General features: G+C 32.3%; 1 protein-coding gene across 3 annotated transcripts; it reads right to left on the bottom strand.

The window, feature by feature from the left end:
* Window positions 1-6,600: 6,600 nt before the first annotated feature.
* LOC126749005 (plasminogen activator inhibitor 1 RNA-binding protein) lies at window positions 6,601-16,222 on the bottom strand. 3 transcript variants are annotated; one of them, XM_050458601.1, is made up of 8 exons: window positions 15,814-16,222; window positions 15,548-15,677; window positions 10,535-10,762; window positions 10,218-10,301; window positions 10,076-10,159; window positions 9,710-9,893; window positions 9,288-9,536; window positions 6,601-8,566 (listed from the first exon to the last, which is right to left on the bottom strand). In XM_050458601.1, the coding sequence occupies exons 1-8, from the start codon at window positions 16,061-16,063 to the stop codon at window positions 8,501-8,503; spliced, it is 1,275 nt and encodes a 424-aa protein (XP_050314558.1). In that variant the 5' UTR covers window positions 16,064-16,222; the 3' UTR covers window positions 6,601-8,500. The 3 variants fall into 3 exon arrangements, with proteins under 3 accessions (XP_050314558.1, XP_050314559.1, XP_050314560.1); XM_050458602.1 differs by having other exon boundaries at window positions 10,218-10,289; XM_050458603.1 differs by having other exon boundaries at window positions 9,306-9,536; window positions 15,814-16,221.
* Between the last annotated feature and the right edge of the window lie 3,509 nt (window positions 16,223-19,731).

Genomic DNA, 19,731 nt, shown 5'->3' with positions numbered 1-19,731 from the left:
TTGTAAACGAGCCTTGAATATATCGTCTGCAACAGGCGATGTAGCTTCCTCCTTATTTAATACGTTGATAATGTATCACCATCGTTATTTAAACGTATTTGGTTTACTGTTTCTCAAAACTGAATCATTGTAAATTGTCTGTCTGTGTTGTTTAATGTTTATGATAGATAAACAGAGTTGTTTATTTTTACTATATAAACCGTTGCTAATTACAAACCCTCATAAAGTCATCTATATTTTAATACTTATAGATGGTTTTACTTATTAATGTGGAAACACTGTGCATAGAAGGAAAGTAAAAGTTGTAATAGTAAGAATAGAAAGAAAATAAGTGTTCTTAACTTAATTTGTTGAGTAAATACAAGCAAAAATTTAAATGAAGATCATCATTGTCATGGTATTAGGATTTATAAGATTTAAGTTTAAGTCTAGATTTATAAGATTCAAGATTATTAGAATAATAAAACTAATATTCTTAAGTGCATGCATCTATTCCAAGTTAATTGAAACTTTGTCTTATTTTAGGTGAGGACTACTTTCTTTCATACATTTTAACGAAATTCTTAAAGAAGTACAAGAAAAATTACAGATCTAATGCAACTACTTTAAATTCTTAACAAAATGTAACTTTTTATTTTGTATTTGTAAACATAACGTCTCAAAAACTTTAATTGTTTTGTTTCCCTACGATTGGCACAACTGAAATTTGTCAGAGTGACCAACATCGAAAGGACACAATCACGGAAAATGGCGCCCCCTAGAAGTGGTCATTTACTTTTCATTGAATTGGCAGTCCGGGTATATTTATAAGTTCGTGATAGTTATCAATAGAAGTAAATAAAGACCTTAAACACTATGCGTAGATGGTTGCCTAAAACCATTGTTAAATAGCCAGTACCCAATGCCATTTATGTATACTCTGAGCGAGTACTATCGATTTTTAATGAATATTGAGATTGTTATATATATTTAATTATTCTAACGTAACATTGACATGTTACAAGATATTTTTCAAAGACCAGTGGCGAAGAATGGAGTTTTGTAAAACGATAACGGAAAAATCTGATTTAAATGATTTTTTACTAAATATTCTATTTTCAGATCAATCATTTTATAACACAGGGGAAACACAATCCTTTCATGGTTCGATAATGGTCTCGGAAAAAGGAGCACAGAAGGGTTTTATTTCCGTTCTCAAAAATTGAATGTTTAGACGAACTTATTATAGATAGGGTAATTTTTCATTAATGGTATGTTAAAACGCCCAAAAATAAATTTAATTGCTGCAAAACCAAGTTCTTCCTGCCATTCAAATCCTAATTAGTTTAGACCTGAGGTCGGTGTGTGTTCAACAAGACGACTGTCCTGCTTATATTGCGGTTATGTAACAAATGTTTTTAGTAACCGTACGTCTTATTAGTGGAAGTGGCGATATCATATGGTCGGATCTGCAGATTTGCCTTCAAATCACTAATTGCGGCTAAATCATTTTTCTTTTATCTTAAGGAGACCATTTACAAATATGTTCCAATTCCATTTTACTAGAAACTTTTAGAAGTACGAAATGGGTGTTATGACAGCTTAACTTATTGTTTAGCCAAAGAAGGAGTACTGCAGGTGTTAGGAATTCCCGTAATTATGTATGTATTATTGCTTAAAATATGGGACAACGCAGCATTATATATATCAACTATTAAGTTTATTTTCTTTTGATATTTGATATTGTTGTGTCTTTAGTGCCTATCAATAATACAATCGTCGCCCTGTTATACCGGCGTTATGTTTATATTTTTTGTTTAGCTTTGGGTTACGGTTGATCGTCCACCGTCGCCAGGAATAATTAAGATTAGAGTAAAATAGGAGTTCGCCGGGATAACCACTGTATTCGGTCAGTTTTTTAACCTTTAACGGAGTTGAGTACGGTATAGTTTTAAGTGTCGAAATTTTCTAAGCTTTATTTCAATTCATTAAACGGTTTTCTTGTAGTCCGGAAAATAACTGTTTTGTGGCACCTCATAAATATGGATTTAAAAATAATATCCAAAAGACATTTATAGCATTTAAGTTTGTTTAATCTAGAATATGTGAATAGGCAGTTTCTTATTTATAAGTATGTAACTAAATATCTGTGTGTCCAGAAAAGTCATAAATAAATACTTAAGTGCCCTTTTTAGTTGACAGATGTAGGGCCCCGGCACTGAATAATAGTAGTTTGGGACTGAAGAGAGTTTAGATTTAAGTTGAGACTCGGAAAGTAATTGTATTAAGATTGTGCGAACCATTTTTGAGTTTTAATTAAAACAGTTAATTCAATAATCACTGTTTTATTTTGCCCACAACATTTCTCAGAAGTGGGATTATGCGCTTATTTTCGGTATCGTGTTACTTACGATTTGCGACTTGCATTTTTTGCGAAAAAAAAAACTGATTTATTTCGTAACTGTTCCGTGTACCTGTTTCCTGTGTATATATATAGAATTAATTAATTATAGTGCTAGTTTGTTATTTGTGACCTGTGGCCATGTCGAATAGGGAAGTTAGCACTTTTGCCGCTTTACAAGTTGGACCCTCAACATCAACGGAAGTTGAGACAAGTGAAAGGTCAAGTACACCGCCGTTAACAACGGAACAAGAGTTGGTACGGTTAAAAAAAGAAATAACAGAGTTAAAGCATCGGAATGAGGTTAGTATGAAATCATTTTCTTGGGAAACAATACCGGTGTTTAACGCAGGGCAGAACAATATTTCGATAAACAAATGGATTCGGTTTGTTGAAGAACGGGCATATTTTATGAGGTGGGACGATGTAACTACAACACGATTTGTCGTATCGAAGTTAGAAGGGCGGGCACGCGAGTGGTATTTAGCGGGTGAATTCGCGCATAAAAGTTGGGAACAATTAAAAGCCGCTCTTCGTTTTACTTTTGATATTGACACATCTGCCACGGGACTTTTATTTCAAGATGCGGCAAGTCATTTTTCTAGCAAAAATAAATCCCTTATGGAATATTTTGAGAAAAAATTTAAGAAAATTCAACGTCTAAATTGGGAAATACCGGAAAATGATAAAGTTAATATAATTGTTCACGGAATCGAAAATAAGGAAATAAAACAAATGGCAAGATCTTTTAACATATCTTAGGAGTTGCGATTTAAATATTTCAACTAGGTAAAATCAAGAAAATTTCAGGGGGGACAAATTTAAAATTCAGTGTTTTAATTGTAATGGACACGGACATCGTAGTTTTAATTGCCATAGAAACAGTTTTCAAGGACAACAACCTCGTGGGGATTCCGCGAAATGTAACTTTTGTAAAAACGTCGGACATTTAGAAAGGGAGTGCCGCAAAAAGAAAAATTCTGCAAATAAAAACAGTGCATGACAATTACAGCATTATAAAGTTGGCCACATAGGCAAGCATTATGTGAATCTTTATTTTAAGGATATGCTAATTAATTATAGAGTAGTTAATGGTTTAATAGACACTGGTAGTAAGTGTTCTTTAATAAGAACCTCAACTGTACATAAAGTAAAATCGAACATAGTAAAAAGTTCCCCTCGGTTTTTAAAATCTTTCGCAGGTAAAATTTTTGAGTCTGTTAACGTAAGCGTGGCCAATCTGTCTATCGATTTGGTAAGTGCCGTTATCGGTCTTACGTAGTAGCTGACGCAATGTGCCCAGCGGAAATACTGGTTGGAAATAATTTTTTAGGGCAGCCACATGTAGTATTTTGGAAAAATGGTAGCGAAATTAAATTTGATAGTTGCTTAGACATAACTTTAGTGAATAGATACGTTGTTCAGGACCTTCGTGAGTCTAGAAAATCAAAAACAATTATTCCTATTGACAGTTTAAAGCCCTGGATTGTTTTAAATGATCAGGAAGCACAGCCAATATAGTATGAGTATAGTAAAGGTATTATAAGAAAATGTTTAGTTTCTCCTTTTTAGTTTGTTGTTTAATATCAATGGCAATAAATATTGTGTTTTAGCCTGTTGAATGTTAATTGACCACTAACAGATGCCTAGATTAGAAACTAGTACGCGGTACTTGGTTTTGAGAGGTAGTTACAAAATATTAGTGAGGATGAATCATTGATATTTAATTTTGGAAGCCGAGAAAAGTTTAAAAACATTTCTCGAAGCTCAGTCTAGTTTTCCGCATGTTTTGGAGACTGAAAGCCTCTGTTTTAAGTACAGAGAGGTAATCCTGAATAAAATGTTTTGTTATTGGTTCGTGCATGTCAGTTATTTTCCAGGGGTCACATTTCTATGGGTATATAAAGGTTTAAAGAGGAGGGGGAGACGGGTTAAGTGGTTATAAACTTTAGGGGTTTTTCTGCATGAACTTTGGCTGATATGTTGCGAATCGTGACAAACATATTGTTCAGAAGCTTGATCAATGAGAACTGATGAATTTATAAACCAATTTGCTTTAATAAGAGAAGCGATTTCGTAATATTGTGTGACGCAATATTAAGCCAGTTCGAATATGTTGAGGCGGAAAGTTGGTTGATCTGATCAAAAGCTCGAAAACTATGTAGTTTCGAAGGTCTGTATTATTACGATGTGGTGTATTTGCTCTAATTTATTATCCGTAATAATACTTTTATGTTACTGACTTTTATGTTACTGATCGCTGATGATTTTATTGTATAGAAATGTAAAGAACCCTATTAACATATTTTGTTAATGGATGAATTTTTAAATATTAGCTATGAACGAAGTTAACAACTTCGTTGTCACAGACAATTCTTCTCGGACGACGGCGATGCCGACGAGACTAGTTAAGGTTGGGCGATTCTCGTGGAGGTCCGGTCGTAACATGAACATTGTGATATTAATTGGTTCGAGGACGAACCTTCCATCACCTTATTTGCGAACGAACCAACGTGGCCTTTTAAGGGGGTAGCTTACTAGGGCGCGATACAACAGCAGGTCTGTTTGAGCCTGCTTTTAGAATTAATTTATTTTTAAGTTTTAACGTTACTTTTGTATAAACCAACCGTAAAAAAAAACATACCTAACTGTAACACCTATGAATTTTATCTTAGTGAAATGTAATTTAATCTTCATGAAGTAGGGGGGTAACCTAATTATTTTTTCTTAGATAGAAAGATATCATAAATAAAACAGGTAAGTTTACATAAATGAAATATATATACAGGGTGACAATTTGAAAGCAAACAGCATTTAATAATTCCTCTACCAATGAATGAAGTATGAAAATTGGGCGAAACACGTCAATATATGTAAATTGGAGGAGAAACAAGGAGGACAAATCCTGAGGCATTTGTTTTGTTACTTTCAACCCCTTAACCTCCAGTGCACTTACCCTTAAAATTTTAAATGGCAATCCCTATTTCTTTTACGATTTTTGTGTTTATTATTAAACTCTACATAAACTGCATTTAATTTTGTTTTTCATCATTTCTTAATTTTCTTGGTGTATGGTTATATATTCTCATATAATAAATTTCTTTTTGAATAATTTTCAAGTAATTTATGATAATAAACCTAATTTGACCGCAATTTTGTTATTATGATTTACATGAAAATTATATAATCAGAGCTTTTCGTTTTTATTGAACTAATGCTGCACCGAAGCATTTCTGCGCGACTATTGAAACCGGATCGTGTATACCCGCACTAAGGCGACTGTGTAGAAAAATAGTTTACGCGTAAAATAATAAAGTCAAATTATCTTTATAGTCTAAAACTATTTTTTTTGCAACACAGGTAAACTTACTTTTTGACTACCCCTCATAGATTAAATGCCAACAATAAAATAAGTGAAAGCACCGACAAATTTCAATACGGGGTTAAGTGATATGAAATACATAATTGGAATGGTAGCTGTTTTTTTTATGGCAATATTAAACCTTCATGTAGATCACTGACAGATCGATGCGATGCACATGCGTAACTAGCAGATCAAGCAATGCCGAGAAAACTGTAATATTTAAATCTAGACTGTTTTTCAACTCCTCTTTGTCAGCCGGGTGCTCATAGTTTTGCATTTATTCAATGGAGATAGAGAAGATGCTTCTGGGCTCACCTAGTCGAATTTCCCTGGATACGCGCCACGACAGTACACTTAGATATTAAGTTCTTATACCCAAAATTTATTTCTATTCTTTTTGGGCGTGTATGTTTAAAAAAACGCTTAACTCAATGAAACCCAGTTTATTGATAAATGTCTTAGTTATAAGCTTAGATTTTTACATGAATTTTTAAAAAAACATTTACATATTTAAATATGTAGTAAAATTGCTGGATTGGCTTTACATTCGTAATCATGAAATGGGAAATTGAACATTTTCATTTATTTGTTTAGTGTTTTTTTTTTTGAAAAATTCTAAAGTCATCTCTAAAACGTCTATAATTTAATCTTGGGTTAAAAAAAAAAAACAACAAAAAAGAAAAACTAAAGCATTAGGTAGATTAAAAAAAAGATGATTTGTGTTCATTTAGAGTCGACTGGCTACATTTTATGAAAGTTAATAAGAAATTACTTCAGGACAATCAAACTAGGTCTGACAAGTTCCTCATGCAAATGAACATATTAAATGTGGGTTTTTAAGAAAGCAATAAACATATATTTTAGCATAATCCTGTTGTATTTGTGAAAAGTATGCTTTAATTCTTTTAAATATAAAATAAAATGACATAATTTTATTGTAAGAAAACTAAACTGGTGTTCGAAAACAAATTAATATATACTCTAACTCTTTAACAATTTATTACTTAAGCCGTCTCCACTACCGTAAGCTGTAAATAATGTTACAGTTGGAGCTAGGAAATAGAAGGTAAACAAGCATAAATATTAGTAACTAGATACAAAAGTTTGTTCTTTCAGGTTTAAGACAGTATTTTAAAACATATAACTTAAAGCAGTTTCAAAAACTATTTTTTGATAGGCAAAATCGTTAGTTAATCACAGCAAATAAACGTCCAGTAAAGGTCCAACATTAATAAAACGTTAAATTTTTACATTTTATAAAAAAAAAATACACACTCCTAGCGAATATAACTATAACAGTTAATGATGAACAAAAAAGTTATATTATACACCATAAACATAAGATAAAAGCCAAACATAAGATAGGTATATATAAAAAAAAAACGGGATTTAAACACCCCAAAATAAGCATTTGTGTTTTATACAGTATATAGTGGCAAATGTGTTACAATCTGATCATCCATAAAATAAATCGATAATTAAGCAGTTCCGTTTAGTAACATTTAATAAGGTAATTGTTGCCGTGTAATGAATCTATCCCTAAATAGTAAATTATTAAAATGTTTCATTTTATTTTGTGACTTATAAAGAACATCTTGTGTTCCGAACGGACGCTCACCAAAATAAAAATTTATATTTTCTGAAACATATGTTTTGCACTCTCATATACCAAGATCAGTTAAAAAAATAGGTTTAACTGCCAAAAATATGCAACTTTTCACCTGAATTCAGTAATTTGTTCCAAACACAAAAATTCATAGATCCCAAAAAAACAGTCTTTGTTTATTAGTCATAACCGTGCTTCAAAAACTAGCCTAGTCCTAAATTAGTATTGAAATAAAACTACCTTTAACCTGCTCAAAAACTGTTTATGACTTCTGTTGAATATTTGTGCTCTCGAATTTTGTACTGTGTCTAACCTGTAAATACACCTCAACAACGTGTAATCCTATTTTACAAGAACAATTTTAAACAATTTACAAAATAGGTAGTCTAACCCTACAACATGTTAATTGGAATTAAGACATTACGACCCCCTTACAATTATCAAATTATAGATGTCCAGTCAGTTATTTCGTTCATGAGAAAATGAACAAAAAAAAAACAGCGCAATATCAACAAAGGTCTTGTTTATTTAAAGTTTTTTTTTAATTTACGATTATTATAATACAAACCCACAATTTAATGCAGTTATGGGTATAACTGTTTTATTAATAATTACTTACACTGTTAAAGGTTATATCAAAGAAAAATTCTAGAAAGTAGACTTTAAATTAAAAATAAAAGATCAATAATCAATACGAAATGTAAAACCCACTATGCATGTTTTACGTCTTCTTAGGAAAAAATTCAATATTTTCCAAAGTAAGGCTTGCATTATCTCTAACTGAAGAACATTTACAGTGTAAAACTCACTAGTTACCTATATACTGCCTACACTGAAAATTTAACAAATGCAAAGTTAACGTACTCTTTCCAGACCTCACGGTTTTTTTGATATAATGAATATTTTGATCAAATTTCTTTACCACATATTTTATTTTAATTATGTAATTAAAAATTCTAATGACTCAAGCAAGATGCTTAATCCTATTCGAACACACAAAAATAGATAAATAAAATGTGTGATAAAAGAATTTTTTATATTATTGGTAAATTTTAATACCAACATTTTAAAGGAAAAAATTAATTTTAATATACAGCTTTTTAATGGTATATGATAGATAAATTATCATCATTAGCAGATGTGTGGTTTATTAACCCAATGATGGGAAGTCCCTTTCATCATCTACTTTAGGAGCTCTGGGTGTTTTTTCGTCAACCTAAAAATGAAATAATTTTTTTTACCTATTAAAACAACAATTAATTGAGCAAACTAAATCACGAAATTATGGGGTATTAACAAAAATTGCAAATACGATTTTTGCAAGTGTCATGTTTGGTTATTAGGGAGGCAAAAACAATCTCAAAATTGTGCTTTTGATTGTACTAACAGGAAATATCACCTTTGCAATGTAAAATCCTATATGCAATATAGGATTTTTTGCTGTGTAGAAATCATTGCCTGAACTCACGATTTATCTACACTTCTACGAGGTCTGGCTATTAAAGAACGAGACTGTGCCTTTAGAGGGTGCCCTAAAGTGCGGAAAAAACGAGTAGTGCGAGCTATAAATTTTTTATGTACGAAAACTATATTTTTGTACGTCACTATTGTAGTATTTGTGCAATATATGAATCTCTCAAATATCTCGGTTATTTAAAGAGTCCGACCAAGTGCTTCGAAAGGACCCGAAAAAAGCCATAAGGCAAAAAAAGCAGAGTTCCTAAAGGCTCTCACCAAACAAGATTTGCAGCATTGCTTCGATCAATGGAAAAAACGTATGGAAATGTGTGTGCTGAGGGGAGGGGAGTATATTGAAACGGAGCATTTGACTATAGAATAATTTTTTAAATAAAACCATTTTTCGTAATTAGTCTTGTTATTTAATAGCCAGACCTCGTATTATATAATATATAATGAATTTCTAAAAGGGTACACACCTTAATTTCCTCACTCACCTGCTCATCGCGGAATCGTCTTTCTCCACGAGCATCACCTTCACGTGGTTCACGGCGTGGACCGCCTACAGCCCCTCCTCTGCCACCACGCCCACCTCGACTTCCTCCTCGGCCTCTTGTTCCACCTGGACGTCTATTATCATTAAACTGAATATCAATATCCAAAACATGCTTTTGCCTTCCAACTCTTTGCGGATATTCTGATGCATCATATTCCTCATCTTCAGATTCCTAAATAACCAACATTGTGATTAATTTCACAAATTTACAAAATTGTATGCTTCTTATGATAGATTAAATTTACTCAGTAATGAACAGTAATCAATGTATTTCATACCGCCCGTTCATATATAATCATTCTGATTTTTGTTTAAGAAAAATTAGATATAATGGTACAATCTTACCTCTTCTTTTTCCTTTTTCTTCAATTCAAACATTTTTTTCCATTGAGATAGATCTTCACCTTCACCAGCTTTGCGAATGTTGTAGGTAGGTTTAGCACGTCCAGCGCGTTGTGCCTTCCATTCATCCAAAGTCAGTTCTTTTGGCTCTTCCTCAACAGGAGCTTGTTCAGTTTCTGGCTCATCCCTAGTAATAAAAAGAAACAAATTAAATAATAAAATAAGGAATATAAAGAGATGTGAAACAATTGTCTAAAAGGCCTATACTCTACTGGGACATTAAATTATTACTATATAAAAAAATGCGCATAACAATAAAAACTGATAAAAAGTTTAATTTAATAATAATTTTTTGCATTATTTGCTTACTTCTTTTCAGCATCATTATTTACTTCAGGTTTGTCATTTTCACCCCAGCTTTGGTCAGTTTCATTGGGCCTTTCAGCTTCAGCTCTTTAAATAAAAAGAGTAAATAAGAATGGTTCAGATAACAAATTTAATACCCACTTACTCAATAAGGTCTTTAGTTGATCCCCAGTTATGAGCTCCAGCACCATCCCTTTTCTCTACTGGCTTCACTCCTCTGTAACCATGGCTGCATTAATAAGGTACCGTAACTAAGGTCTCTTTAATTACTATGCTTAATTAACACATTTTAGTATAGTTCTTTTGGTAGCTCTTTACTTGTGATTCGAAGTAAAAGCAGGTAAAAAGCAGTTATTACTTGTATGAATCACAACTAAAAAACTGTTAAAAGAACATCAAAAATATGTAAATTTTTTGAAAAAAATGCATGAATTGTTATGTGAGTTTTATCTAAAATCTTACGTTTTGTCAGACCCAGATTGTCTATCAAATTCTCTCTTGCCTCTTCGTTCAGTAAATGTACCAGTCCTATTGTTTCTTGGTCTGTCATTATTGCCTGGCCTGGGTCGTCCTTCACCCCTTCCTTCCCTCCTTTCACCACCACCTTCTCTTCTTTCACCACCACCAACACCACCTTCTCTGCGCGGCCTGTTTTCAAAGTTCTCATTGTCACGCCTGGGTCGATTCTCACTGCAATCAAGATAAACTATAATTTAATATTTATTGAAACAAAACCCAATGGTATTCAAAAAAACATATTTATGTATAGCAAACTTTTTAAAATTTTTCAATCTTAAAATTAATAAACTGATTTTTCTGCCCAAACAAAAACAGTCAAATTATTCCTATAGAAGGGGACAAAGAAACCATCCAACTCTGTATCTCCAGAGGGAATTCTTAACCTAAGCAAGGTTACCAGCTGGGCACAGTCAATGGTAGCATTTTCAAACTTAAATAACTCTTTATTACTTCAAAAACAATGTACATTTTTATAGACAAAATAATAAATACAGTCAAAATTAAAATAATTTATAAAAAGCAAACTTAAGAATTAATCTTATTTGTACTGGACCAAATAGTTAAAAAAATAAACTTACTGTCACAATAGCCATTAGAATACAATAAAAAAAAAAATACTAGACAAATATAATCAAAAAAACAACACTAAACATAAAAATTTGGAATTGTATAAAACCATAAAGTTAACCTTTTGAAAAAAAAAATTTGAAAAACCAAGAAATTCATTAAACACAGTTTTGTACAAATTCAAAAAAGATGAAAAAAACTAATGTTAAACAAGAGTAACCCGATAGAACTCATTGATATGATAGGAACCTCTTTATTTACAGAGCTTTTATAAATTAAATTTAATATATATTTAATTTAAAAAGTATTAGTTTTTTACATTATATCTAATATATACAGGGTGACAAATCAAAAACTTAAATTGGCCATATATTAGGAACAAAAAAATGCTGAAAACAGTTTCTGTAAAACAAAGAAAGAACAAAAGCAAACATTTTATTTCACCCTTATCTGCAACAGCTTGGATAGGGTGAGATACACCCCTGAAATCTTATAGAGAAAGTGGGGTCGAATGATACATCATCTTGAATCACTTGGAAAATTCTTTCACAGAAAGCCACAATTCAGAAAATTCTTCTCTGTTTATCAAGAAAAACAATATGGCTCTTAATTCTCCTAATTGATAAAAAATTTGAAGTTTGGCACCTAATCATTAGCAACCTAAATACTACTTTTTGGTCCCTAACCCTTTTTGTAAAACTTGGCATCCCACCGCCATTTTGAAGTTTAATGCTTTTAAGCTTAATGTTATTAATTTTTCAACAACACACTTTTATCAACAACTTCAAAAAGTCTAACCTGACTTGTCATTTAATTGTTTCCAAACTAAATATTGACTAAACAATTAAAACTGAATAAAATGTCATAAAACACGTCGCGTTTAATGATCGAACAATTTAGAAATATTTAAAATTTTCTTCAATGTATCTACCAAAAAAGACCAATAATTTCATGAGAATAGTGACAGTCAAAGCAAATAAGTATACAAATTCTAGAAAATTTAAAATAATTAAATTAAATTGGGGCCCTCAAACAAGATGAAGTGCTATATGGAGCTGTTGGCATGTGTTTTGCTAACGATGTTAGCATCTTTGGGAGAAACTTAAAACTCGAATCTTTCAATGCAAATTTTAATGTTTTTGCATCTTCTCCTGAAGATGCTAATAATTCATTGAAAAAAATTCACTAAAAAAATCATTTTTTCTCATGGTATCTCACTCTGTAGTTCAAAATATAAGACACATAGTCATAATATACTATAAATTTTCCACATGTACTTCTCCAAATCAATATGAAGTAACCCAATACTCGCAAAAATACCAAAGAAATTTGAATTTGACCTCTGTCAGCTAGCGAGTACGCGTCCTTCCCACATAGGCTTCGCCATATGTGTGGAGATACATATTTAATTTAAGCTATTGTGACTGCACTTGTAACATGTCAATCAATATTTTTGCATTTGAAATTCTTGTCTATATATAATATAACCTTTGCAGTGTATCATTACTCAATATTCCCCACAAAATTCTAAACAAATTTATTTACCATTAAAATAACAAACAAAATTACCAATTTACAACAAATAAGCCATTACGATAAATAGGATCAAGCCTTGATTATGAAACCATTATACAGGTGCAAACCTTTGTGGCAAGGCCCTTTTTAAAAAAAAATTAATAATAAACAAAGAACAGTAATAACTATTAGTAGTAGTAGTAGTAGTTTATTGATGCCAGTAACCTTACAGTCTTACACCATTCATAAAATTAAAACCAAGAAAAATAGTGTATGTAGAAGTTAAAAATAGTCAATAACAATTAAGAGATTAAAAAAATATATACATAATTACAAGTCATTACATAAATTTAAAATCAAATACAAACAAAAACATATAAATATAGGCAGAAATATAAACAAGTACAAAGTTATAATAGTAATAAAAAAGTACAAAAAAATTTAACAAAAAATCTGTCAAGATCTGAGCATATTTGTCATTCATTCAAGTTGTGTTCTAAAAGAGTATCTCTGATGAGTACTTTGTTGAGTGAATTTGTTAAGAGATAGATGGCTAGTAGAACATTGTAATTTGTTGTAAAGGCTAAGGTGCAATGATTTATTCTTTGATTTTTGTATTTAAGTACTTTGTGTATTTATATACTTTGTTTTTATGAATTTCAACAAGAGTGTTAAGAATGTATATACAAGGAAGGGTTAAAATTTTTAATTCTATGAAAAAAAGACAGTGCTCCCTAGAGTGAAGATTTAAAATTGTCCTGAAAGCTCTCATCGAAAAAGTCATATTGGTCTGTAGTCCCTCAAGACTCTCAGATGATGAAAGCAATGTTATATCATCGGAAAATAAAAAAGAGGGGTTCGTCTTTAAGTATAAATAGTACAGGCCCAATGACTGACCCCTGTGGGACTCCAAACTTTACAGGACAAATACTAGAGACATTACCATAGTTTCCAGTGCATTGATGTTTATTAGTAAGGTGAGATCTGGAGAAAGCAAGGACCACTCCTCTAAAGCTATATGTTGACAAAGTTGAAGGCCTTGCTGAGGTCGCACAGAGTCAGAGCAGTGGGTTTGCCCCTCCCTCAAAGCCCTCAACTATGCCATTAACCAGGCTAATAACTGCTTGGGTTGTTGATAGACTAGTCCTAAAACCAAACTGTTCAGGGTGCAAGATGTTATGAAGTTTTATGTACTTAACCTGGCCAATATAAGTAATTTTCTAAATACAAATTTATGGTGATACATTTTTTATTTTTTTAACACTAAAAGAAATTTCAGAGGGAGGTAGGAGGCATATAATCAAATGCTTTTGTAAAGAAATTTCAGATGGTAGCAAGTGGATACCAAAGCCCTATAAAAAAAATGTATACAGCCATTTTCACAGCTTTTAGCACATTCATTGTACTTATTTCAAAAAAAAAAATAAATAAATCCATTGATATCTGTAAGAAAATAAAAGTGTATAAACAGCAATAATGCTTAAGACAAATATGTTGCCCAAAATAAAAATATCCACAAAATGTCTTAAGCACTGAAAAATTATCCAACAAAAAATTTGTATTGCCAGTGTAAGTAATACCAGCTGCTAATCTTATTAATTAAAGAACTATATAGTAATCTAAAACTACCAATTTTCGTGATTAAAATTCAAGGTTGAAAAGAAATAACACACTTTTGTACCAAGAATACACAAAAATAAAGTTTAATAGTTCCAATTAAAAATCATTCTCAAAGTTAACATAAACCTTAATAGCATGATCCTAAGGAAATATTACTGTTTCGCTATTATTTTAATCACCAACTTTATGTAGACAAATTATCTTAGAACCCAACAAGTCTTAGGAGTTAGATTATTTGGTTTGCCCTCATATAATTTTAAATTAAAATTATGTAAGCATTAGTAACTTAAATAAAGTAATACAAATCTTAACTGAACTTAAATACTTATATGCCTTAAGACTAAAATTAAAGATCAGTATTCTATTTACCTTAAAGGAAATGCTGACTCTGAGTTTATATTTTATCAAGCTTAAACATTGTATGTGAATTTTAAATAATGCATCACATTTATAATTATTTATTACAAATATATATTGATTGTTCAATGAACTTCAAAAGAAAAAAATAATGAATACATTTTCATAGAAGGCCTGCCACAAAGCTTAAAAATTAAACTGTGTGACTTCTTTGAAAGAATGTTTAGGGATGGTTCATTTGAGTTTCCTGTTGAGAACTACAAATGAACACACTAAGCTTTAATCTTGAATAAAAGGAGCTCCCAATACATTTTTAATTGCAGTTATTAGGGATAAGGAAACTAAAAGCAGTTTGGTAAACTAATAAGAATTTATAATAGTTTAGCCAATATATAATAAAAAATATTTGCTCAGAATAAACTGTTTTATTTCTCTAAAAATCACTCCACTTCCCTAGTTATGGAAGAAATGTACAATGACTTGATTAGTTGAAATTTGATATTCAGTAAAATATTTGATCCACCGATAAACCAACTAAGCCTAACCTAATTGAAAAAATATATTCTTTATAGATATATGTTTTAATATTTATATACATAAAATGACTAATTTAATTTGACACAAACAAATATTAGTTAAATGATATCAACAATTTAGCAACACTTTAAATTAGATCCTTCTTTTGTAAGAAATATAAACATAAATTGTCATATTTTTTACTGCAGTGTGCACATGTTCAGACTGCAATATAATTTGACAAAATAACACTTTTCCTCTCTACCTTGTTAAAAATTTTCATGTGAATTTCAAAGATGTAATGAGAATTAATTGCAGACCATACCATTAATGTACATAAGGCAACATTTAATGTAATGTCACATGAAATGGATTACTTACCGGTTTTCAGAAGGGCCATTATAAGGACGATCTTCACGATTCCGCCTGTTATTCCTTTCCTCACGGTTTTCATTATTAAATTTAGCTACTCGTTCTCCTTTCCCATCAACCTTTTGGTTTGATTTAATTTCTAAAACCACAATATAAGATTATTTTCAACCAGAATTATTTATCCTTTGCAGTCAAATTTATAATACACTTATACACATGCATCTGTAGGCAGTCCATGCAATAGGTAGGAATGGCCGTCAATTTTTGTTGCTTACCATTGCCATCACGTTTGTTTTCCTGGTTTTTTGCGGTCGTCGTCTCTTTAACAGTCTTCTTTTGAACGGGAAGTGCCGGTTTTCCCTTTGGAGGCTCTAACTTAGCCTTAATTTCCTTATCGGCGACTTTGGTTTTTTTCTTAAGTTCCTTCTCTTGCTCTTTTTGAAACAGAGTTTCTAGAGGATCCGACTCGTCGTCCAGGAAAAGTGCGTACCTGTTAGCTACGCCGATCCCGTAGGAATTCTCCATTATCGTCAAATTGGGTAAAACTCTTCACAACTTTAAGATGTTGGAAGATTTGTTTTGGCTACTTCAGCCTGTTATTGTTCACACTGTCATTCAATACAATATGGCCGGTCGCACGAGGAAAAAGAATAGAGAATGCTGTGTGCCCTGCTTGCAGCCCGCGCAATAACTACGCATGTGCACAATTTGTCATTTGTCATTTTTGTTGGAACGATGTCATAGGAAGCACCTTCTTAAGCAACGTAAGAAAGGGGCGCCTGTTGGCGAAGTGAAGCCAAAATTGTGTATTTTGGCAACAGTTTGCCTGAAATCATTATTTATTCCCCTTCACACAAAGCGGAATAAAATAGTTGCTGTGAATATTAGTTCAAGGAATGTTTGGCTTTTTATTTAAACGTTAATTTGGTAATAAACATATTTAACACAGACTTTAAGTACCCAATCCTGAGCCTATAAATTTTATTGTTTTTTTTTGATAATAATGAAATTCGAGATTACTATTTATTAAAACAGTTATTGTAAACCTTAAACTTTTTATATTCACAAAAAATTTTTAATATTTGCCTACTCTTAAGTAAAATGAGTTAAATAAAGTTATTGTTAAAATACTTTTGAATTCTTCCTGCGCTAGGTATGTATTAATACGCGCAGTAGAAACTTCTTCAGAATACGATCTTAAGAAGACGATAAGAGAACAAACGAAATGCCAGTAATAGCAACTACGAGTAACAACCTAACAAAGGATAAATACAAAACTATTTTATCAAAAAATTCCACTAGGAAGTAGAATCTATCTATCCTGAAGTGGATTCTATTTCCACTAGAATCCACTTCAGGATTTTTGAGAACACAACTATTCTCTAAGGTTTCATCAACCTAAGCATTTATTTCACTAGTATGTAGCTTTTTTACTATTTATTTACGTGTGACTTAAAACACTCGATGCACGTTATTAGTCAACTGATTTACTACACGCGTTCTCACTTCTTGAAACATTTATTTACACTATTCTGATTTACTAATATTTATTTCGATTTGAAAGTTGCGCCAATATTCCGACTTGAACTGACCTTCTAACGGCGAGGGCTCTATATCCTAGCTAATCCATTGTTCGGAAAGATTTGCTTTCATGCGTCTTCAAAGATGTCGCGCTGTGTGTCCGCCGCTTGCGCCACCGAGATGATTCCCAAATGACGCGGAATAGCTGGTATATTCAAGATCGTCACATTGCCATCTGCTTAAGCGCATTTCATCATGAAATGATCTTAAAGGTAATAGATGTCGATATCGTATAAAGAGTTTTCTCTTGCAACAGGACATCTGATAAGAATGGGAATCCACAATTTCTCCAGAGAATGAAATTGAAGAGTATAATACGCACACCAGAACTTGTACGCTTGTAAGCTGATGTTATGCTGATTGCATTTTTTTTGACCACTTTTTACTGCTTCCAATTATTCTCCAGTCCTTATTAGCGAGTCTTCGCGAGTTGAGATTGGGCTAACTTGGGAATTGCCAGGCTTTTCAGGTCCTCGGCGAGCAACTTCTCTTTTAGAGAACAACAAACCCAAACATCCTTATATATTGCGTGCTGATGTAACGACTCTTTGGTAACCAGATAGAAAATGTTTCTACAAGTCTCTTCATCAGCTATCTTGATTGCTTGCTCGTTTTAAGTTAACTAATTCGAGGTTAGACTGACGCAGCTATTAATTTTTATCAAATCTTTTGCAAATCCTTAGCCATGCATGCATTAGATCATACTTAGCTGGAGCAGTAAATAGGTCTTGCTGCACTTCACAGATGATGCCATATTGACTCTTTCGTCTATAAGAATGATGAACCATGAATCCATCGATGTCAAATCCGATTATAACATCGATGACTTTCAGAACTTTGTATGGGTTATCCCAGGATGCTTGGCAATTCAGTGACAGACCCTTTTGTCTCTTGGTGCCGTAAAGATTAACCAAGTCATCGTTGTTGTATTTCTTCTTGTAAAGTTCTTTTCCTATCAGTATTCGAGCCATAGACTCCCTTGTGCTTTCATGGATGATCGTTCGCTAAGCAACTGAAACCAATCAGGAAATATACTAGCCAAATACCGATTAATGGTTTTATTTCTACGTTCCACTATGCCATCTGACCGCGGGTTAATGCAGTAGTCTTCATTGTCTTAATTCCGAGTGTCTTACTGATGTTCTAGAATAAGTTGAATTTAAAATTTCACCCTTAGTCTATATGAAGCTCTAAAGATATACCAAATCGGCAGATCCATTCTTTTACTAAAGCGTCACCAACAGTAGAGGCTTTCTGGTTTGGTAAAGGGTAAGGCTCAACCAATTTGCTAACGCTTTCTCTATTACCGATTATTTGCCGCACGTGCAACGCATTTTTTGCACCAGTCCCTTACATGTACTCTAGACACACCAATATAGATCGCCCCCAGCAACTCTGATATCCGATATTTGGGTACAGTTTATGCGTTGCAAATAGCATTGCAATTGCAATAGATTCATAGTTTAGATTGTTTGTTTTGTAACTTAGTTTAGTTTTGTTGTTGTTGCAATTTAGGTTTATATTAAGGCGAAAAAAAAAATACCAGCAAGTCCTCGCACAGCGTACTAGCTCCTGAGGGCTGGGGGCATTGTGTATTTATTGCCGATGTTTATTAAATTTACTTTTAAATTTCTTTTGTTATATTGCATTTGAAAATAAACATTATTATTATTAATATTATAATTATTTGCCTTCTTTTCTCTTTGCAGCGTGGTCAACTAATTTCCGCCGTAGTTGGTCTTCCAAAATAAGAGTCTCATTGTGTCCAATAGGCTTTACGTTGGAAGAATACTTAGCAATTTCTTCCGATACCAATAGTTTCGTTCTGACTTGGAGACTGACAGCATCTTACTAGAAAAGCCAATGACTCTTTCTCTTGGCCATCCTAGATTTGCGACAGCACTGGGTTTCCGACAGCACTAATGTTCACATTGCTAGCATAGGTGCCCAGTACAAACTTTTAAATTTTGCTTCAGGTAAGGGATAGCTCAGGATAAATGCGCTTGTCAGAGGCTCTTTTAGATGATCGAAGGCTTTCTGACAATGTTAGGAGCTTCCTTCTCCTTCTGACAGCCTGGTCACTGGTCACGATATTGGCAAGTCCGTTCACATAGCTAGTTTACATAGTTGGTAGTAAGTGCATAATCCCAAGAAGATGCGTAGCTCATGCTTGTCTTTACGAATTGGTCACTTTTTGACAGTTTGGAGAAAGGTCCAGGCTTGCTTGACCAGGCAAAGGTCTTATCAACCGCAACTTCTTGACTGAAAGTTTTTACTGGAAGTAGAACTTGAATACTGTAATTCCTGTCACGATGTAAAACAACTTTCTCATTGTTTATCTTTAGGAGTTCCTGATTAAAGCGAAGCCCTTAAAGTGCATAATGTCTCCCCCGATAATTACCTCATTGTCAATCTCAGCCATTCTTATAGGATGTTCAAATGTGGCTTTTCCTATGGCAAACGTGACATTTGTTTTACTATGCACATTTGCTCGAACTCCCGTCTCTATTCATAATGCCAACCAAATTAATTACACTCAGTATAAAACAAATAATTTCAACTGTTATAATTTTTAAACAATTAATAATTACTAATCAATTTCACAACCGAAT

This window comes from Anthonomus grandis, chromosome 22, assembly GCF_022605725.1.
Source record: "Anthonomus grandis grandis chromosome 22, icAntGran1.3, whole genome shotgun sequence".
Taxonomy (NCBI): Eukaryota; Metazoa; Arthropoda; class Insecta; order Coleoptera; family Curculionidae; genus Anthonomus; species Anthonomus grandis.
The sequence above is the reverse complement of the archived record's forward strand: the minus strand, read 5'-3'. Positions and strand labels throughout refer to the sequence as shown.

Bases quoted from the DNA above. Each gene is read 5' to 3' on its own strand.
- LOC126749005 (XM_050458601.1), bottom strand. From the start codon at position 16,063: ATGGAGAATTCCTACGGGATCGGCGTAGCTAACAGGTACGCACTTTTC. The intron at 15,678-15,813 runs GTAAGCAACAAA...TTGTGGTTTTAG, and splicing joins AAACAAACGTGATGGCAATG to AAATTAAATCAAACCAAAAG. The intron at 10,160-10,217 runs GTAAGTGGGTAT...TTTTATTTAAAG, and splicing joins TCAACTAAAGACCTTATTGA to AGCTGAAGCTGAAAGGCCCA.